The sequence below is a fragment of the Chelonia mydas genome, chromosome 4, assembly GCF_015237465.2.
Source record: "Chelonia mydas isolate rCheMyd1 chromosome 4, rCheMyd1.pri.v2, whole genome shotgun sequence".
NCBI classification, from domain to species: Eukaryota; Metazoa; Chordata; order Testudines; family Cheloniidae; genus Chelonia; species Chelonia mydas.
In genome coordinates this window covers 93,556,326-93,579,723 of record NC_057852.1, presented here as the reverse complement: position 1 = coordinate 93,579,723, position 23,398 = coordinate 93,556,326, and the positions used below count along the sequence as shown (strand labels likewise).

General features: G+C 40.2%; 1 protein-coding gene across 3 annotated transcripts in view; it reads right to left on the bottom strand.

The window, feature by feature from the left end:
• Positions 1-1,173: 1,173 nt before the first annotated feature.
• Positions 1,174-23,398, bottom strand: part of GABRG1 (gamma-aminobutyric acid type A receptor subunit gamma1) — a 75,276-nt gene continuing 53,051 nt past the window's right edge. Inside the window, exons 6-9 of one of the 3 annotated variants that reach the window (XM_043544409.1) lie at positions 18,411-18,548; positions 17,943-18,095; positions 14,793-14,905; positions 1,174-6,169 (exon numbers count right to left, since the gene is read on the bottom strand). In XM_043544409.1, the coding sequence (XP_043400344.1) occupies positions 5,891-6,169; positions 14,793-14,905; positions 17,943-18,095; positions 18,411-18,548 (683 nt within the window). In that variant the 3' untranslated portion in view covers positions 1,174-5,890. Of the gene's footprint in view, positions 6,170-14,792; positions 15,005-17,942; positions 18,096-18,410; positions 18,549-23,398 lie in introns of all 3 variants that reach the window. The other 2 variants (XM_007069343.3, XM_043544408.1) reach the window with 2 other exon arrangements.

Here is a 23,398-nt window from a genome sequence, read left to right as displayed (position 1 = left end):
AGCCAGGAAACACGTAAAAAAAAAAGTAGACTTACCACTGACACCACTCAGATTTTGGGTCCCACCTGAGTTCTCCCTCTCAGGCATATCTTCATCAATTCCTCCTTCAGCAGCTCCCTCATCTATTCTAGGCTTCCTCTCTTTATAGTACCCAGTTCTCCCCAGCTGGGCTTCATCCTTAATTAGGCCTGGCCCACCCTCCAGGTTCAAACAGGTGGGTAACTTGGCCTCTCCAGCCCACATTAACCATTTTATTATCCTTGTAGTGTAGACATACAACACAACACAATACAATGATCTCCACTCCCAATCATCTCTGAGTTTTGGCTAAACACTAATAGAAAACAATTAAGAGGTGAATGGGAGAGCAACTACTACAGATATTGTATGAGAGGGAAACCTTACTACTGTAAGCTGACTCCTCTCCGTCTTGAGGAGAGAGTGAATAGACCTATGGATTGGTGGAAACTGTAACCCTAGTCACAGAGCAAAATTTTCCTTTTTTGCTCTGGCCACCAGATTGAAATTTCTGCCTCTCCTATTTGGCCACAGAAGAACTTGGTTTCCAAATGCTATGTTAGTTGTCCCCCTAAACAATTCTGAGATCAGAGGGTTCTGGAGCGATGCTACTTTTAGATAATGGATAGAGAGCAACCCTTCTCCTCAATGTCCCTTCATCTACTGACAAGCATACCATTAGATCTAGCCAGCTAGCAGGCCTGCTACTACCCCACCTTCTCTCTCTAGTGGTTCACGTCTGGAGTGCTTTGCAGAGAGTCAGCATGGCTCACTCTCATATAGTCCAAGTTTTGTCAATCCAGCGTTACCAGACATTTGGAGATGGAACCCTAATCTGCCTCTGCAGTGGGCACTCCAAAAGCTTAGGGATTCTGTTAGTCATTTTTCCTTAAAAATGCCATGAGACTTTAAACACAGTTCACCTGGATTTTGTTATGAAACAAGTTGCTATCGATTTTATTAATAAAACCTCTCTGTGAAAACAAGGCCTAGAGCCATTTATCCATTTTATTTTTATCTACACTTTTGCTTTGATTTGACACCTAATAGTCTCTCTATAACTCTATTACACAGTGAACTGATTTTCTCTAGTGAGTCATTGAAAAATTGCATGGGCAATTTCCATGTGGTAAATTATACACTATTTTCAAAAATACATGTAACAATTTATTTACTTAGTCTGATTTTTTGTGCAGATACAGTGAATATTTTTTATGAGACAATGAGATGTGATTCATGCAATCTTCTTGGCTTAATGTAGATGGCATTAATTCTCAAGAAAGGCCCTGTAAAAACCAATTGAAACAATCAGCCATAAAACAAAAATGTTTTCCACCTTAGTTTAAAATCATAATAACAATAGTATCCCTATAACAGGATATTTCACAGAAATTCACGACCAGTGGGGTTAATGCCGTTAACTCCTTCCAGCCAGTCATTAATCTCTAGAAAAAACCCTGGGTGTTGTTTAATTATTTCTTATTTTAAATCTGGTTGGTTACAATTTTTTTTCTGATGCTATTTTAAAAACAGACAGTCAATTAACCTGCAGGGAGACTAATAGTGTCACACGGAGCACCTCTGAAAGATACTCTAAAGCTAAAAGAAGCCAAGATGATACAGTGGCCAGGATGTTAGGGTGAAGTTTTTCAAAAGTGACCTAATTCTGTCCCATTGAAGTCAGTGGTACAGTTCCCACTGACCTCACTAAGAACAAAATTAGTCCAATGCTGAATGCTTTTGAAAATCTCAAGTTTATTAAAAGCCAGGACAGAGACCTTCCATAGCTTACAGTGCATGTACTCTGCCATGTTGATGCTTTACGTGTGCAGACCTGCCAATGTGGAACTTCTACACCTCGGTGAATTGCTTCCTTGCCATGTTTATCAAGGTGTGTTGGAGATTTAAGCTTCTATAGAAATGAAAACAAAGTAATACTGTCAAGTTCTGTTCTTGTATTTTAGTAACTTGTTTAATTAGCTCATGGACAATGATTTTGCTTTCCATTGGCTGTATGCATAATCATTAGAAGCTGCATTTTTAGATGGATACCATAAAAACAGATAAAAGATTATTTTGAAAATATGACTATGCAAAGAAGAATTACAACAGTGTGCAATTTAACTTTAAACACCGATAAGGATTTTAAAAAAAACACAAATTAGGCTTATTTGCAGTAAATCTGAAAATATGAATTGTGATGGTGCAGGATACAAACAAAATATCTGGTTTTATACAAATATTTAAAAAATAAATATAATCTTTTTCTGTGAGCTTTTGATACGAAAGACAGGCTAAGGGTTCACATGATGATCAAATTACAAAGATCTTTCAAATATCAAACAAACCGTACATTAACATAACAAGTAAGCAACAGGTAATTACAGTGGCAAAACAACATTGTCGGAAGTGATTTTTTTCTTTAAAATGTTGCAACATTCCATGTCATCAGACAAGGGACTAGGCCTGTGAAGCATATTGAAAGAAATTGTGTGAAGCACAGTAATCAGAGTTCACTTTTTTTTGCTTGGTCCTGTCACTACATAAAATAAAACATTCAAACACTGAGGGTAATGAGTGAAATACAATCAAATACACAAAACCTTGCTGCAAAATAACACATTTAGCTGCATTAACTACACAATGGAGAGATGATCACTTGACTATAAAAGTATCACTTAAGATCTTTCACAAGAAACATTTCAGAAATTTCCCAAGCCTATGAAGCACAGTTTCATGCAGTTTTCTCTATTTCCATTTTCCCACCCGTCTTCATTTATATGGCAGCTGCTCCAAAGCCCTTTGCAATCAATGAGAAAACCTCCCATCAACTTAAATATGCTTTGGATCATGTTGTTAGGGCTCAGTCATTTAAGTGCTGCCTATTGAAATCACATGTTTAAGGCCTCATTTTAGGAAAACATCTCTATTCTTGAGACCACTTAAACACATGCATAAGTGCTTTCCTGAATCCAGGCCAAGTATTGTTCTGAACAGGGATGGACTTAAGCATGCACTTAAGTGCTATGCTGAATTGGGGCCAGAGTGCACTACTCCAAACCTCCAGATCTCACAATGGCATACTTCACCAAATAAGCCACTCTCCATTTTATAGCTATGTGTATTTGAAAGATGATCACATCTAATCTCTGTCATTTTTCATTAAGTTCAGTTAGATGTCTTGGTATCTAGGGAGTGTTTCCATGCAGACTAGAAAGGAAACATGTAGGGCTAAATCAACACATTTATTCCATGCCAAGTTATAGTTCACTGCATTCTCATTTCTGTTTGCACACACAGTACTATGAAGACCTGAAATGATTTCACCAGAAACAAATGAGGTACACACAAAAGTTGGTTAACAGACAGAAGCAAGTGTATTTATAAACCAAACAGCCCTAACATTCAATAGCTTTAATACTCCATTACATTGTTTCATACAAATTAGAGATGACAGACTTCTTGTCAATCCCCTGCCAATTCAGGATGTTCTCTCTTTGCTAATTCATTCACTGGAGCTGATTGGCAACTGACAACTAAATGAAATAGAAATAACTAACCGGATGTGCCAAGACAGAGTTCCCTCTGCAACAGTGAAGTACTGATTTCCTCCTGCAAAAGGCTGAGCTCCCTAAGCTCCGAAAAGGCCTGAGCTCTGAAAAGGTCACCCAGTAAAAGAAATCTGACAATGTCAGTGGCAGTCTTTCAGATTCTCCTGATCATTTCTACATTCTATCAGCTAAATATTGAAATAAAGTTTGCATTAAACTGTGTCCATCAATACATTTCCCCCCCCAGAAACCCCCCAGGGTTTGGTTTTTTTTTTGGCCTTTGATTCTTCATTGAACTCAGAGGTCAAATGCAGTTTTCAAATTTCACATGAGTAGTTCCTCTAGCCCAGATCCTCAAAAGACGTTAAGGCTCCTAAATCCCATTGATTTCAATGGGAGTTAGGCACCTACATATTTTTGAGGATCTGGACCTCTGAATTCAGTGTCGAATTTATATCAAGCCATATTGTTTCTTGTATCAGCGACTATAAGGATACAGCATGTTTCTGAGACACATCCAGAGAAGGTATGCTATTCAATAGAACTCTCGGGTCTTCCCCTTTAAAATGATAAATCTTTGTCTACTTCAAGCTATCAGTTATTTTCTTTATGCTTTGTGGAGGTATCCTCTGGCACAGTGAAGTCTTCACTAAGCCCCATCTATAGTAGACAACTCCTTGTCCCATAAATCCCCTTTAAAGTATCCTTGTTTGACTTTTAGTTAAGGAATTCTTCAATTACACAGCTGACTTTTGTGGGTTAGCTTGAGACCAGTTTCATTGTCTATGAAAGGTCAGAAAGCAGAAAGGATTGTACTTTTCTGCAGTGAAGGCAAAATTATTGATGATGTAAAAGTGCTAATTAATTTAGCCAGCAAACAAGCAGTGAGCTCAGTCTGGAAAGTCCACCACTTGCACAATATCCACTAATGTCAATGGGACATCTGAGTGAGGAGGGGGTGTATGACAGGGTCCTATGCTTTTTAGGGATGTGTTTTGCTCCATGGAGAATTACCTGAAATGCATAATTATTTTTCTTTCTCAACACCACACATTTCCAATTAAATATACAATTGTTACAATAGCTATTATGAAACAATTCATATTACAAGTGTACTAAAACTGCTGCTTTTGAGTGTTGGCTCCGAAGGAGACACACAGAGACAAACAGAATCAATAGAAGCACTGCCATTTTGGATTAACCAGTAAACAATATGGGTTTCTGATGAAATGAAGGCGGCCATGCCCTTTGCTCTGAGGGCTGGAGTTGGAAAGTAATGCCTCTGAATGTCATGTGGCAGTGGCAGAATTTGGGAGAACAATAGCTGGCCCCAAGTCTTACAAACTCTACTGAGCACAATGCTTTTTACAACTACGGGTAGTCCATTTAAATGAATGAGACTAGTTGGGGGAAGGGAGCAGGAGAGAGGAAGGAGAAGCACCATGTTCAGGGCCAAATCCTGATCTGGTTTAAAGTGGAATAGTTCTGGTGAAATCAGTAGAGCTGCACCAATTTACACTAGTTAAGAATCTCTGCAGGATTTTGCCCTTTTTTCGGAACCCTAGGAAACTACCAATAGCTAAGTAATGATGGGAAAAGTACAAGCATAAACTTAAGCACAAAACTTATGTGATGGTCAGGATCACACCAGTTCAGAATTACTATTGCCTTCGTATAACCTGTCAGTTTCATGCTGCTTTCATTAAGTGCTAATTAAGTGCATTCAGGTTTACACATACTTGTAACCAGTATTATGCAGAGGACAAATGGTTAAATGGACCAGAGGAATATTCCATGCCAACCTCTTTAAAACAGGAATTTATAAAAGTTCAGGTGTTTTTTATTTTTAAAAGTCACTCTGTGGTAGAAAAGGTAGATATGAGAATGATTCAGTAACAGTGGCGCTAAACCTGTTTTATTAAGGCTTTGTTAACTTTGGTGTAAGAGATGCTACAATGTTTAGCTGTTATTCCATTTAAAAACAAAACTTAAAAGTTATGAAGAGGTGCCTGATTCAGCCATTTAACCACTGGTTTCTCTGCATTTTTGTTAGAGCTGGAAAAAAGGAAGAATTTCAGAAAAAGTATTTTGAAAGTTTCGCCCCTAATTTCAAAAGTTAAAAATTATCTATATAATTGATTAATTAGAGATGGAAAAGTATGAAAATGTCATTCTATTTCCTTTCTTTTTTTCAAGAATTTCAATTTTCATGCGAATTTCAGAAATTTTGAGCAGCTCTAATTCTATATTGTTCACTGAGGTACATTAAACAGTATCGGTGTTAACTTATCCCTTTTCTGAGTTTGTCAAACCTCTGGAATTTATAGGTAAAGGTAGCCAATCCAGTAAACGAGATTGAACAAGGCAAAGGCTGTTGGAAAGAAGATTCGAGAATAGGAGTCGATTTTGGCAACACGGATGTGTATTCTTCCTTCTCTCCAGGAACCTGTGCGGCAGTCTTCAAAACAACAAAAAAAGCTGGTGCAGTCTTTGCCTTCGAGGCACTCATATCCATAATCCTGGTCACGCTGCTGGAGGTGATTAATGTTGTTAATTGCTATTAATGTTGATCCAGGACGGACAGCAATTGCAGACGATTTCTAAAAGAGAACAATATGTTGGTTATAGTCAGAGAAAAAAATAACCCTTATGTTTCCCTGGGTGATGTCCAACTACAAATATTTTACAGTACAATACACAGAATTTCATGTTTGAAGAAATCAATTTTGGAAACTTTTCCAGTTATGAAACATTTTATATAATTAACTGATGAGGCCGAAGGATCATGAATATTTTCCACATGGTGCAATGCACAGTGGATTGTTCTGTGAGGCAGCAATAAATAGGTTACACAGACAGAGTTAGGTGACCCATCTATAAAGCGCAAAGAACATTTTGGAACACAGTTGCAGCCTGAAACTTGGGTCACAAACTTGTTCACAAGCAGGATAAGAACACTACTACCATAGAAAATAGTGGATTCTCCATCTATTAATGTCTTCAGATCAAGCCTGGATGCCTTTCCGGAAGATATACTTTAGCCAAATAAGTTATTAGGCTCAATACAGTGGTAACTGTATGAAAGTTTAATGGCCTTTATACACAGGAGGTCAAACTAAATGATCTAATGGTCTCTTCTGGAATTAAAGTTGGTGAATGGTAGACCCAGGCAGTTAGGAACCAAGAGCCAAATTCTTCCCCATCAGAACTCTATTCAAGTCAGTGAAATTGAACCAGTGATTAATATGGCACCATGTGTTAACTGTGTTGAATGGACATGTGCCGCACAGAAAGGCAACCTTGCTACAACCTGGTAAAATATGTTATGTAGATAATCTCATCAGGTAAGTGATGGAAGCCCTATCACCTGATATTATATAATAATAAAGTAAATAATAAATAATAAATAATGCACTATACAAAGGATGTTCTGTTCTACTGTCCTGAATTTTCTTCTTCTTACTCACACTATTTACTTACTCTTTCCTCCTTCTACTAGTCTCCTTTTTTTCATGTTATTTCTCACCTTCAGTCCCCTGGTTCCTTTCCCCATCATTCCTCTATCACGTGTTTTCCCACTCTTCTTCATTCCCTAGTCTGTCCTCTTTCCAACCTCAACCCCACACTCCTCATTTGTCCTCTTGTTCACTCTCCTTGTTTCTTCCAACCTCAGATTTGGTGTCTCCTTCCGCATTTTTAGGCAGAAAAAAAATGGTGATCCTTCATATTATCCCTATATAATGCTCATATGTGTTCCCTTTCCTCTTCCAGCACTTTGATTTAGCACCTTGGTATACTGAACAGGAATGAGGCAGAAAGCAATGGAAAGAAATACATTTAGAAGATAGACCAAGAGAGCACAAATTTGCAATGAAAGCATTTATATCCCTAGTACCTGAAAATATGGAAGGGAACCTCTCTGAAAGATTTGTGGGTGCACGTGGTGGGGGCAAGCAAACAAACATACAAGATGGCCAATAACAGACATGGGAAGCAAAGTCATTTGGGACCTTGCACTTTTGGGGTGCTGTTTCACCACTTACAAGGCTCTACCTTGAACATTGTGTAGGTCTCCGATTCCTTGCTAAGAGAGTGATTTGTGCCAGTGCATCCTTGCAGCCAGTAATCTCCTAGAGTTGGTACTGAAGTGGTACAATGGCCAGCAGTCACTGGCACTGTCCAAAGCCTCCAGAAACATTATTTAAATAATGTATTTTAATATTTTATATCAACTTTATCATAAGCACGGCCATTTTGCAGAGACTGCTATTTCTCATTTTTGGACAGGAGCTAATTATTATCCTGAAGGAATTAATTGTCTCCAATTTTGTGAAAATACAAATCTAACTATATTAGCAATCAACATTTAGAGGTTTCTCCCCGCATTTCAATTATACAAATAAGGTTTGTTTTTAAATGAGAAATAAAAGCTGCAGTTCAACTTTAATGTTTATTACTACTGTGATACAAGAGGACCAGGGAGCAGTGGGAGAGTGCTAGAGGGGAAATATATAAGCTCAAGGCTAATTAAGGCGTGGTTCCCTGTAGACTACGGAAGGTGGCTGCAGGTTAATTGGAGCACCTGCAGTCAATTAAGGTCCTGTTAGGAACCTAATAAAACCCCCTGCTTCAGGCAGACAGGGGAGGAGGAAGGTGAGAGGACTGGAGCTTGCAGGTGTGCTGTGAGACTTGGAAAATCAGAGAACTGAAGTAAAGGGGACCCTGCCCCAGTAGGGGAGGGAGACTCCCTTCCCCAGCATCTAAGGACTGTAGGTACCCCACCCAAGGGGGAAGAGGGTAAGAACGCACAGGAGTTGAGAGGGGGCTGGGGCTCAGAATAAGGAGCAAACCCAGACCCCTCCCCTGCTTCCCTCCTTTACCACCTTCCTGGGCCACTAGTGGGGCTATTGATGCCCCAAGAACAGGGGAAAGGGGTGGCATCTTAGCTCCCTGCCAAGAAAAGTGCAGGACCCACCAGACTAACATCGGCCATCTTATCACACTATTTTAAACCAATAAGTAGAAAGATACAGGGCCTGATTCATTATAGGGCTACCCTGGTTTTGCACCAACCTGACTCCATTGGTTTCAGTGGTGTAAAATTTGAGGAACAGTGGTGAGGGCTGCATAAAGGGTGCAGTGGGGGGTGAGGTCTCTAAACTTTGTCATGAGGAAAATAACCAAAACCACTCCTTTCAGCTTTTACTTCTATGGAATGTACAGAAATAAAATGCTTTTTTCTTTTAACTGACTACTCATTCTTGCCAGCAAATTAAAGATGTATGGGCTGGATGAATGGACTATAAGGTGACTAGAAAGCTGGCTAGATTGTCGGGCTCAATGGGTAATGATCAATGGCTCCATGTCTAGTTGGCAGCTGGTATAAAGCAGAGTGCCCCAAGGGTCAGTCCTGGGGCTGGTTTTGTTCAATATCTTTATTAATAATCTGGAGGATGGTGTGGATTGCACCCTTAGCAAGTTTACAGATGACACTAAACTGGGAGTGGTAGATATACTGGAGGGTAGGGATAGGATAAAGAGGGACCCAGACAAATTAGAGGATTGGGCCAAAAGAAATCTGAGGTTCAACAAGGCCAAGTGCAGAGTCCTGCACTTAAGAAGGAAGAATCCCATGCACTGCTACAGACTAGGGACCGAGTGGCTAGGCAGCAGTTCTGCAGAAAAGGACCTAGGGGTTACAGCGGACGAGAAGCTGGATATGAGTCAACAGTGTGCCCTTGTTGCCAAGAAGGCCAATGGCATTTTGGGATGTATAAGTAGGAGCATTGCCAGCAGATCGAGGGACGAGATCGTTCCCCTCTATTTGGCATTGGTGAGGCCTCATCTGGAGTACTGTGTCCCGTTTTGGACCCCACACTACAAGAAGGATGTGGAAAAATTGGAAAGAGTCCAGCGGAGGGCAACAAAAATGATTAGGGGTCTGGAGCACATGATTTATGAGGAGAAGCTGAAGGAACTGGGATTATTTTGTCTGCAGAAGAGAAGAATGAGGGGGGATTTGATAGCTGCTTTCAACTACCTGAAAGGGGGTTCCAAAGAGTATGGATCTAGACTGTTCTCACTGGTACCAGATGACAGAATGATGAGTAATGGTCTCAAGTTGCAGTGGGGAAGGTTTAAGTTGGATATTAGGAAAAACTTTTTCATTAGGAGGGTGGTGAAGCACTGGAATGGGTTACCTAGGGAGGTGGTGGAATCTCCTTCCTTAGAGGTTTTTAAGGTCAGGCTTGACAAAGCCCTGACTGGGATGGTTTAGTTGGGGATTAGGTCCTGCTTTGAGCAGGGGGTTGGACTAGATGACCTCCTGAGGTCCCTTCCAACCCTGATATTCTATGAAATAATTCAAAAATGTATTAAAGTGTTAAGCAGCAGAAGCACAAAACTGTCAGAACAGTAGAACTAAAATTCATTTGCAAATTTAACACCATTAATTTGGGCTTGAATAGAGACCAGGAGTTGCTGGCTCATTACAGAAGCAGCTTTGCCTCTCCTGGAATTGACACCTCATTTATTCTTGGGAGTGGGCTACATCCACCCTGATCGAACTGGCCCTGTCAGCACTGGTTCTCCACTTGTGAGGTAACTTCCTTCTCTTCATGTGTCAGTATATTTATGTCTGCATCTGTAACTTTCACTCATGCATCTCAAGAAGAAAGGTTTTTACCCACGAAAGCTTATGCTCAAACAAATCTGTTAGTCTTTAAAGTGCCACCGGACTCCTTGTTTTGTGGTCAGAACAGTGTATACCTTTCCACATTCAATAATCTCGTTAATTAATTATGGCCTCACAGCACCTCTGTAAGACAGTTAAGTATTATTATACCTGCATTATAAAAGGGAAAATTTAGGCCCAGAGCTGTCAAGTCATTTATCCAAGATGGCACAGCTATTCAGTGCCAGAGGTGTCCTGACTATTTGTGTAAAAAGATACCCAAGAATCTTGAAACTACCCAAAGCAAAGGTTTCAGATGCTCTGTTGAGCAGTTCTAATTCTATCCAGTAAAGGAACACACACATAACTTACCCAAACAGTTACAATATGTAATGGCTTGATACTTTTATTTTTAGGCAAGAATAAAAGGGTATCTGAAGCATGTCTAGGTCCCTTGCTCTGAGATTTTCTTGCTCATAAAGTTCAAATTTTGTAGGAGAAGAGGTTATGGTTTAAGCATGTCAGTAAGTGAAAGATGGAACAGTAGAAGAAGAAGAAGCAAATGGATTTAAGAGAGTGGAAGAGGTATGTCCCACCTTTAGGAGCAAGATACAGTTTAATCTGTGTCTAGCCTGGAAGATATAAAGGCAGCACATGTCCACCAGGGTAAGTGCCATTTACAAAAAATAGTGTGCACAATCTAAAATGCTCCTTTTGCTCCAATATATGACTGAGACAGCCACAGCAAAGAACACAACATGTGGAAGAATCAGGCTGTACAACCACTACTGGTCTTTCTCTCCTTAGGCCAGCAAAGCGTTGAGAACGCTGGAGATGCGATGTCCTCAAACTCATTCAGGAGATGGAGAAGGAATGAGAGACCTGAGTCACACAACTGTGATCAGTCTAGTCATGAGAATGTTCCACCAATGGACTCAAAGAAGTGAATGAAAATAATTGGAATGTTCCATAGCACAGAGTTTCAAAGGAGGGAGAATCACTGGGGACAACAACAAAAAAGAAAACATAGCATAAGGGAAAAAAGAAATAGCTTGAGAATGAGAAAGGGGAGAGAAAAGAGCAGAAAAGCTCAGAATAAAAGAAAACCGTAAAAAGAAAAAAGTAAACATTAAAATCTAGAGCTAAGGAAAGGCCAGATCCTTAGCTGGTGTAAATCAGCACGTACGTTTCCCAGACCTGAAGAAGAACTCAGTGTAAGCTGGAAAGCTTGTCTCTCTCATCAGCAGAAATTAGTCTAATAAAAGATATTCTCACCACCTTGTCTCACTAATCCTGGGACTGATACGGTAAGAACAACACTGCATACACCTTGCTGCTTGAAATTTCCCTACTGTGTCTTTTGTGTAATATGCATCCATCTGACACATAACAAGGAACTTTTTAAATATGGAACTTTGTTACTCAGCCTATTTCCCACATCCTGGGAAATTTTTAACTTCATGAATATTATACTTTCAGAGAGCCATTTACCAATTCAGTGTTGCTAAGACAATAACTCTTCATTCAAACTCCTTTATTCATGGAAATATGTTTTCAGCTCCATATATTGTAGTAATCTTGCTGTTGTGAGAATATACAGACAAGATGTATCCTTTTGCTTATTTATATGCCATGGTTATATATTTATATATTGCATAATGATATCCTGCATATTAATATTTTATTATGTTTACCCTTTTGGGATTATTAAATGTGTATTATGTTCACTGAAGGGAAAAAGTAACCTCTTTTATAATGACTCAGATAACTTTTCTCTGGGCATGAAAATTAACTTAGCCCTACAACCGTCACTGAAAGGGCTATGTGAATACTAACCAATGAAGTAAAATGCTGTTGATGGACCCACTTCCTGCCCCTGCATGTTAGTAAGTATTCTGTAGAATAAACACAGTTCTAATCAGCTGCAAAATCTTGACCTCTGATAAAATGCTATATTATCAGCATCTTCTTGGAGTAAACTCCAGGAGTAGTAATCTCTTACTAAATACCCACCTGGAAATAGACTCCTATAAGCCATCTTTCCAGAACAAGTATGAATGAAAACTTTTCATAAAGAATTAAACTGATTTTTTTTAATTAAATTGGTTTTAAAATAGTACACCCATAATCAGAAGGAAAAAAAGGAATTAATAGAGAACTTGAAGAAAGGCAGTTGAAGAAACATCAGGGTTTGTAACTGTATGGCTTCTCTGTAATTAAATAGATTGCTAGTTTAATTGTTCTATTTGGAATTAGAAAACTCACTGCATTTAAACAATGTCACTGAGCAAAAACTATATTTTTCATTAGATTGGTATTTTATAACTAATACATGAAATTAAAAAAATTATTCCTCTATTTTCAGATTAATCACTTAGCAAATATGAGCTCTCAGATATTTTTAGTTTGCTATAAACACGTTTGAAGAAATCTGGATGAACAGATGTATGCATTTCTCAGACCATAAGAAACAAAGCACATTTATAAAGGAAAACACATAACTAAATAGTGTTCTAGATATTGTATCATTGGTTCTCATCTTAGATAAATCTCTAGCTACACATTCAATAATTGATTCTATGTATGCCTCACCAATACTGTATATTTTATATTGCTTTAGGTGCTGTAAGTCTTGTATCATTTGGCAGAATATCACACAAATGCTTAGTTTATGAAAGCAAATTCAGTAAAGTCTGGGTAAAGTAAAGGGAATTCTATATCAATGCACCTCCGTTACTTTAATGGATATTGGTCAGCTGCTATTTCAAAAGAGATGTTTAGATATTTTGACTCTGATATTAGAAGACATTTAATACTAATAAAAGGTTGTTATGGAAAAAATATATAAAATTAACCAACTCTTTTTCCCATAGGCTGGGAAAGAAGAGATTCTTATTACTTCTATTATTAAAATACATGGGATGCATTCAGCCCCACTGGTGACGGATGCAGATTAGCTAGGTTAAAGTGAAGGGCAGTTTCTCTTCCTTGGGTAGGCAGCATTCCCCCAGAGCTCCCTTTCCTCCTTGGTACGTTGAGAGCTTCCCTTCCTGTTTCAGTCTACTGTGACCAGTAGACACATATTGCAGTGACCGCCCTGGAGTCATGCCCTAAAAGTGAAGCTCAGACACACCATCACCTGCAGCCTCTATCTTTGTCACCCCCCATCAATTAAGCTTAGGCTCCCCTTCCATCTGTGACTGCATGTCCTCCTACCAGTTCGGTCGAAGAGATCCCAAGCCTTCCTTTCCCCTGCTGCTCCCATGGCTCCCTGATTGGGCTGGACTGCCCTAGAATCATGGGGCTGCAAAGGTGACTTAAAATTACATTCCCCCTCACTCCATCCTAGACCTATCCCAAACACAGTTCAGCCACATTAGAGAACCTGATCTTAACAGCAATGTTCACCTTCAATATCTAGAAACTTTTTCTTTGATCTGGTCACGAAAGGATGCTCTATCTGTCATTCTCTGATTGCCTCAAGCTGGAGGAAAAAAGCAGGAGGTGTCAGTCACCTGTGCAGTGGTATTGCCACCCAGCTGTACCTTCTTCTAATTCAATGATTTGGAAGGGGGCTTTGCAGCAAGGTAGCTTTGGGGCATTTTCCTGCCTCTTCCTTGTCATCCTTGTCCTCCTGCCAGGTTTCCCAAAGAAAGTGGTGACCAAGCTTCAATTATTATGAAATAAGGCTATTTCAGTTTGTGTTTCAATGCACAAGATATTCAATGCCTTTATCTCAATGTTTTGTAAATGTAAAGTTTAGTTTGAAGTATTTTTCCTCTTTGCTAGTATTAGATTCTTTGAAAAGTATACTGAACAGGTTTTATATATTAGAACACGCGCTTCATTAATATTTGTTCCTGTACTTCTGCTGTGTGGAGCTTCACACTCAACAAATCTCAGACTTTAATACCAGGGTGTTGATTCAATTAAAAAAAATCCTTGAATGAGGCTATGGAATTTGCTTTTCACGAAAGCAAGGAATAAAGAATTCTGGCTGAAGTTGAATATAATGTTTTCTATGCAAGTGTCCTCATAACCTCAATCCATCTACAACACCTCTGCTTCTGCAGTATTGTGCCCTGATCCTGGGACTAGATGTGTTAGCATGGACCCTGCACACATGCTGAATCTTCAGTGGATCCTGATGAAGCACTGGGTTTCTCCATTGAAGCCATGAAAAATTACGTTCAACTGCTTTTTGGCTTAACTTATATCCACTAGAGAGTAGGATGAGCCTACATTCATGTTCATTTGTGCCATTATCAGGAAATGAATCCAAGGGTGAAAGGCTGTCATGTTAACTACCTTTGACTGTTAGCCTCGCAGTTTGCCAGCTAGCCTGTTAAACGTTCCCTTTAGATTGCAAGCTTCTTGGGGCAGGGACTATCTTTTTGTTCAGTGTTTATACAGCACCTAGCACAATGGGTTCCTGGTCCATGACTAGACTCCCAGGTGTTATGATAATACAAATAAAAAATAACTTTTTGTAAAAAATAAAATACAGACATTACAACTGAGCAGGCTTTTCCCAAATTGCTTAAACTTACAGCTGGCTTGTGTTTTGATGACTTCTCTTTCTCTTTGTTCCCTTTTTTGTTGCTGGTGAAGTAATGCAAGGTGCCATATTCCATCAAGGCAGCAAACACAAAAATGAAGCAAACTGAAACAAAAAGGTCCATTGCTGTCACATATGAAACCTTGGGGAGAGATTTCCTAGCAATTGTACTTAGTGTTGTCATAGTCAGTACTGTAGTAATACCTGTTCAAAAACAGAAACAAAGGGAGGTATTTCAATAAGTGATCCTACAGACAGATTTAGTTGTGAAGCATTTAATTTATTCCCTTGAGTAACAAAGCAATCAAACTGGCCCAGTGTTCCCCAACATAACAATCGGATCTGAGCAAACTGACTCTTCCACCTACACACAGCCTACTGACTTTCATAAGGCTCCACATGAGAACAAATATATGTGCCAGCACAAGAGTCCATCCCCATGGATCCAATGGCAAGACCGGGGCTATAGAGAGCGAGATGATTTTAGCCTCGGTTCAAATCCTCTCTGTTCTCCCACACACTGCAGAGTTAAATAAATTGTAAAGGACTGTGAAATTTTCAACATTTTATACAGCGTAATGTTATTCAGATTTTAAATATTTTTAAATGTGAATAAGGAACAAATGTTAATATCTAGGGAAAAGGTGCACTACTCAAGCATCGATTCTTCAGAAGAAAGGGTTAACTGGGTGAAATGTAATGGCCCTTGATATACAGGAGGTCAGACTGGATGATCTAATGATCCTTTCTGGCCTTCATCTCTATGAAAGTTCTAATTCCTAGAAGAGCCATTCCACTTAAGACTCGCTGCTCAGCCTTTGACATATGAACCAATCACACAGAAGAGCTGGCTTTAGTAACTATATATTCAAAATCCGCACCAAATCACACTTCATTAATGTAATACAACAATTTTGTATTATATTTTCTGCCTCATGATTAACTTTAGAATGCAAGGGCTACTCCAATTTCACATTGGCACACATGACAATGCAGATAAGTATCTAGTGGGATTTTCAAAAATGCCAACCTCCCATAGGTGTTTTTTAAAAAACCCATTAGGCGCCTATGTGCATCTTTAGGTGCCTTCAAAAATCTGAACCACTGTGCTTTGGAAAGGCACAATTTCTGCCAAGGTTCTGCCATACATGTGGGTGGGGTGAGCAGTCAGCTCCATCCATTAGCAAGTCCCCCTCTTCAGTGCACCATTCCTACTGCAACAGCTAGTGGGTAAAGGATGGGCATGGTCTTGTACCCTCCCACTGTTCTAGTTTCAGAGTCCTGTTCCATAGGGGAAGACGGAACAGTAGCAAACGTTCCCAGTGTTCCTCACAATGAAAGCAGTAGAGACGTAGCTATTGTGAAGCTATGGAATGGCCGCTCACAAGTGGCGATGGGGTCGGGACAAGAGGTGTCTGGATTGCTCCTCTGTCCCCATGGATGCAACACAGTTTCCTCATAGTTCAGCCCTTTAATGATCGAAATAAACTTTAGCACAGGAGCTTTGTTTGTCAAATAGAGTTAAAGTGTGGTTATACTCAGAAGAGTAACTCTAAAAAAACAGCATGATGGGGTATTCTGGTTTGTGTCTCTCCCCCGCCCCAATGATTTCATATCAAATTAGCTCCATTTACAAGTAAAATCTTTGACCACCACCACCACACCACTCCATCTGCCAGTCAGTAAAATCATCCTGGGATCTGACAGTCAACCAGGGTTCTTTACTGCTTACACATCAGTCAACAGTAACTAACCCAACTGGCATGAGTTATAGTGCAGTACTATAAACCTCTATGACATACCTGAAATACATTTTAGTTGGAACAGCATTACTGTTGCTGATATGAGAGCTGGAAAAATACTAGCTTGATTGTCATATCCTAGGGTAAGTTTTCAGGGCTGGCAGTTTAGAAGAAACACCTTGTAAAGTGAACAAATTGAATATGCAGTTGGCAAGAGACAATGAATCGGGAACATAGGATGCCATATTTACATTCTCTTTTCAGACTGTGCCCACGCTGAGGTTTAAATACTATACTTTAGAGGTAATTTATATAGATTCTAAATATCATGAGACATGTCAAATCATTAGGTTTTAAACTCTATTCACTAACATTTTATGGAACTTTTTGTTAATTAAATAGCATAGAACTAAGTGAAAAAATTCATCACTTTTTAAAAAAATCTAGATCTTCCTGTGTTCTTCCTGTACATTAATGCTGTCAGTAAACTCCTGTTACTCATACTCCAGTAGGTAAATAGTAGTATATTGAATAATGATATTTCTTTGTAACCAAATTTGCAAGTGTTCTCCTACAGAGTGAAAGTATTTATTCTGATAAACCAGTACTTCTGAAGAGAGCATAAATAACTGCAACATGTTAACAAGAGTAAATATGGTTTCTTTAATACCACTAAAATTAGAAACTGTTTTGACTACTACTATTCTTAAACTGATTTAATTAAATGAGCTCGGATGAGTGCCTTAACCAAATGTTAAAACAGAGCCAATATTGAAAGGCTATAATATATTTAGACTGATAGTCTCAAATCTGCTCCGTGACATGGAGCACAGCAAAACCATGGAAATAACAGAAATGGGGCTTAATTCTGCTCTCACACAAGTTTAACTCCGTCATTAATTTCAGTTGAGTTACTCCCAATTTGTCCAGGTGTGAGAGGAGAATCAGGCATATGTAGACAGGAACAACTGTTATGTTTAAAGGTCCTTCCCCTTCTGCATACAGAAAAGGGTGACTTGCTCTCTGAGAAAGAAGCCAGAGAACAGAAAACTTGTGGTCCCAGGCCAATAAAGACACAGATAGGTTAAAAACTGGTATTAGTTAATCTTCCTGGATTAACTGCCCCTGTGTTCTGCAACTCTCACTGCAGCAAAATCATGCCTCAGCCTAATCATTGATCACGCTGCCCTCATGCTGGATGATAAGAAGAGAATATATAGAAAACTCCTCTATGTGCACAGCTACAGATCCAGGGGGGTTGGATCAAGATTCCCTGAGGATTTTCAGTCTCTGCTGTGGTGTCCCCTGGGGCAAGCCCAGAATCATAATTTTAAAGCCATGGATATTTTTGATTAGTTTATTTCTCTCTGAAGATTTTTATGCATGGGGAACATACATACCTAATGATGTCCTTGCAGGCACAGCGTCTTTATTAATCCAAAATGAGACCCATGAAAGAACAACTGTTAGTATACAAGGAATGTATGTCTGAATAGTAAAGTATCCCATACGTCTGCTCAGATCAAAGAAGATTGTCATGATAATATAGTCCCCTACGAGGAAAAAGCCCACAATTCTAATTAGACATTGCAAGTGGTTTTCTATCCCATAATTTTTGGTATTCTTGTTCCAAATACATACCATGTTGTAAAATTTACAATGGGAAACATAATGTACTTTCCTTTTAAACAAAGCTGCCAAAGGACTTTTATCCATTAAAACAGGTCAGCTGCAATTCTGTTTTGCCCTAGACATTAGTAGCGCACACAACAACTAAATGGTTCCTTGCACAATTTAGGCAAAGAATGAAAGTGCGTAGGCTGCTAATCCTCTAAATGCATGCAAGAAAACATCAGATTTTTCCATACCAGACAGAGTATGAGAAATTTCAGTTGTATTTCGTAACCCTACAAATGCAAACTGGTACAATCTCCAGTATTTGGGATCTGCGACTGCAACAGAGGTTTTCTTCCATTTGTATTCAATTTCATTTCTGGGGTATCCATCTAGAACAAAGTAGACCAAACCAAGTATTCATTCACAGTATACAGCAAAGAATGCTTTCACTTGTGATCTCTGAAATTAGATACAACCCAAATAACTGGGTCAGAAAACAACTGCTCCATAACATACCTGATGTACTATTAAGCTTTAGCCTGCAAATGTCTCAGTTTTAAGTGTGGCTAAATGTACTACCGACCAAAATGATAGAGAATACAGACATTTAAGGAAAATGTATGTCTCAAATTAATAATGCAATATTCAAATATGAAAATGTTTAGCTTGTACTGATTCTGTTTCTTTAGAATGATAGTTTAATGTAATACAACAGAGGGGCATAATTTGAGAAGCGTATTTAAAGCTTAAATGTGGTAGCTACTTTTATTTATTTCATATTTAATTTGCTTTAAAAGGTATAAATGCTTTTGGAAACTTATTTGCCTTTCCATGCTGAATATTTGGGACCTGATTCAGAACTGCGTTAATCCAGTTTTAGGTGCACTAGGCCAATTCAATCTTTCAGAAGACAGAGGTTATGTCTACACTACAAATGCTACCGTGGCACAGCGGCAGCTGCGTAGATATTTGCTACAACAACAGAAGGGTTTTTCCACTGCTATAATAAATCTACCCATCCTCCCTCAAGTGACAGTAGCTAGGTCCATGGAAGTTTAGGTCACCTTAACTACATCTCTCAGCGGTGTGACTTTTTCACACCCCCGTGCAGCATAGCTAGGTCAACCTAAGTTTTAGATGTAGAACAGGCCTGAGCTGTGAAAGCATGTTTAGTTGAAGTACTGAAGAAGCAAACATTAAGCAATAGTATTCATTTAAGAAGTTTCATTGTAGTTATATTCATCTCCTATTACACCGTACATTAAGGAATAAATTCTTTAGATGTGTTCAGTGTTTTATTTTACCAATGGTAGCACAATGTCCTTGGGAACAAATTAATTTTATATGCTTAACAGAGTTTATACTAAAGGGGATAATCCTGTAAGTTAGTAATTCTTACTCATAAAAACTAGTCCCACTGAAAGCAATATGCAAACGTATAAAAGATACCATTCCTCTGGAATCAGAGGCCTGCAGCTGGCTGGCTGATTTGCTCCACCTGCTGCACCTAATAAAGTACTGGAACTTAATTCTCTGATCCTTATAAAAGAAGGCAGCAGGAAATGGAGAGGTGGGACTGCAGCACCCACCAGAAAGCTGAGGGGCTGGGGCGGTGCTCCCAATGGACTGCTACTGGAGCTACTGTGGAGAGAAATTGCTCCAAATGGACAGAAGGGAGGGTCTGAGGTAAGAGCAAGGAAACTTTAGTTACTGAAGTTACTGGCAGGAAGGACTGGCATGAAAGGACTCCTCAGCCTGCACAGACTTTTGAGGGAAGAGTCTGCAAGGTTTTGCTTTTGTTTTCTAAGAAGGCTTAGATAAAATGACTAACTGTACTAGAAACTGCTTCCCAGGATTCCCTGAGAGAGCTCAGACAGAATTAACCCAGGGAGTGAGTGAGTGACTCAGCAAGAACAATGCTGGTAGGAGGAGGGTGCTTTAAGACAGGCCCCAATTTGTTTACAAGTAGAGCCCAAACAGGGGCCTGACCTGAACCCCTTCCATCAAGAAGGGCTATGGAGAAGATACTCCAAATAATGGTGAATCAACAGCATACAGAGAATGAAAGGAAGTTCCAGATGGCACTTCTGGCCACCCAGTGATGCCTGCAGGAAGCCCAGCTGGCAGAGCATGAGTGGAACAGACTTATCAAAATCCAGAGGCTTATCAAAAGAAATTTCAGCCAGAGCCATTTCTTAAAGGAGCATGTCCCCAGGCAAGTAGCTCCACAGCTTTAGGACTCTGCTACCTGATGGCTAACCCCAGAGACAAAGACTGTGGCGGAGCTTATGGACAATACTGTCCTACAAAAATACCTGAACATTCTCCCTATAGTGTTCAAAGCTGGGTTTGACAGTTTTACCCGACATCCATTCAGAAGTCACTAGAGACAACTGAAAGGTTTTTGGAGGCCAAATTGCCTAGGAGTAGGAAATCCAGTCCCCCTGAGGGCTGGCCACTCTTTAGAACAGTTTCAAGGGACAATAACCTGCCAAACCACCGAGGGTCATAGTACTAGTCTGTCCTGAGTGAATGAAACTTTATGCTCATCACAGGCACACCAGGAATAGGGGCTCCAAAGTCCCAGACTTTCAAGGGACCACCACAACCGTCCCATGAAGGGCCTGATATGTTATCATTCTGGGCAACCTAGGCAGAGCCAACGGGAATTCCCTGTGATGGAATATGACTTTTTAGGATGCCTCTTTGGCCAAGCAGGTGAGACTCCAAACCAACCATTAGGACTGACCCCAAGGCTTTTCATGGTCCCTATAAAAATAGGGACAAACAGGGTGGAGGGATTTATAGACTTGTGGTGTGGACAAACTCTACTTCAAAGGGACTTAGTCTCACCCAAAGCCCTGGATCCAGAGTGATCCATCTGAATTTCCTGCATTCATGGAGAAATCTGTACATACCCAATGGCCTCATTTGTTTTGCAGTTAGCAGATCAGTCAGGGCACTTCCAGGTAGAGTGGTGATTACCTACCCTGGATAGTGATCCTGGGATGTGACTGGAAATGTCTTCTGACTCTCCTGGAAGGAGAATCAGTTCCCTCCAACCCAGACCCCCTACCTCAAGAAAAGACCCCTTCTGAGGATGCTAGGATCTATTGCCCATTGCTCAATCCAATCTTTTTGAAGTCTCGTGAAGGGCCCAGAGCTCACAAAGATATTCAGGGAAGACTCAGGATCAAGCACAAGCCTAAGCCTGTCCTGGAGCTGACTCCATGGAGCCTGGAGAAGGACCTTCCCAAAGGGTAAACTCTGTGAAGGGAACATCCCAACAGTCTGTATGTTATCACTTACCCATGGACACTGCAGATACCCTTCCCATCTTTGACTACAGTGTCTTGAGTGACACCTTTAATATTGTGGCAGCTCAGGATGATGACCAAACACTTCAGGAAGGTTTCAGCCAAGTCACTGCTGCCAACAGGACAGTTACTTTTGAACACACATCTCACCAGTTTCCCTGCTTTGAATTATGGGATGAAATTCTGAACTGGGTAGAGAGACACCTATAAACTAAAGAACCCAGAGATCCACTCCTAGTCCCCAAATCTGCCAAGCAGGAGTTCCTATGACTAGTCCATACTCTTCCCATGGCTGGACATCTGGGTAAGGTGAAAACCCAAGAAAGATTGTTAGCTCAATTCTGTTAACTGGAGATATGTAGAGAGGCAGCTGATTTCTGCTTGCCATGCCCTGCTTACCAAAAGGAGCCCCAAAGGGTCAGGGCCAGGCCACTCTCATACCCCTACCCTCATCACAACCCACTGTGAGCAGGTAGGGATTGATATAATAGGCCCTCTGTAAAAGAGTGATTGACGTCACAAGTTCATTTGGGTTCTTGTGGACTATCACCCAACATTCAGAGGCAATTCCCTTATGAAACACCTTTGCCTCCATCCTGGAGCGAGAGCTACACCAACTGGTTTCCTAAGCTGGCCTTCCATTGGAAGTAGTCACTGATCAAGTGACAAGTTTGGGCACTGTTGAAAGTGTGACTACTCCAGCAGTTTATCTTCCTCAGGCTGATGGTCAGGTGGAGAGGTTCAGTAAGGTCCTCAAGAACACGTTAAACAAGCCTGTGGGAACCGAGGCCAAACACTGGCACTAGCTGCTCCCCCTAATATTTGTTGTTTGCGATACAAGAAGTACCACAAGCCTCCATGGGCTTCTTTCCTTTTGAGCTTCTTTAAGGGAGACAGCCTCAAGGAATGTTGAACTTAGTTAGGGAGTCTTAGGAAGCTCAACCTACCAGTGTCCTCCAATATGTCAGTTAAATGAGGGAAAGATAAGAACTCTTGTGCCTCTTTGCCCAAACTAACCTCTCTTAGGCCCAACAGACCCAGATGCAGCAATATCATAAAGGGGCTAGAGCTAAGGAATTCCAACCGGGAGACCAAGTGCCCCTGCTCCTTGCCAGCTGGGAATACGAGCTCTTGGCCAAAAGGCAGGACCCATATGAAGTACTCCATCAGGTGAGACCCGCAGATTATGAAATTTACAGCCCAGACCAGAAAAAACAAGGCATATTTATCATGTAAACCTGTTAAAACCCTGGAAGGTACAGGAAAGCCTTGTATCCACCTGGAGGAGGGAGAAGAGGATCTGGTGCCTCAGCCAAAATTGGGATAAAGGAGGTATCACTTGGGAAGGGACTGTCTAATGGGCAGAGAAGGCAAATAAACAACCCCCTAAGATCTTAAAAGGAGGTGTTCTCCCTATTACTGGAACAAACCTCCATGGTGCCTCACTACATCCACATAGGGCTAGGGGCCAAGCCCATTCAGTAATCATATCAAATCCCAGAAGGTGAAAAACCCATTCATTCAGAAAGTACAGGAAATGTTAAGATTGGGAGTCATTAAGGATTCCTGTATCTCCTGGTATACTTTGGTAGTTCTAGTACTAAAGCTGAATGGGACCATTCAATTTGATATAGATTTCTATCAGAAAAATGCCATTTCTGAATTTGATACCTAGCCGATGCCCCGAGTCAATGATCTGCTAGATTGTCTCAGTGAAGCTTGTTTTATAACAACATTAGATCTAACAAAAGGGCTATTGGCACATTCCCCTTGCTCTCGATTCCCAAGGAAAACAACAAACAACCTTTTCTACGCCAGTGGGCCTATTCCAATTTGTTACCATGCCCTTTAGGTTGCATGAGGCTCCATCTACTTGTCATAAGCTAATGGATCAGGTTTTATGGTCCCATCATCACTATGCC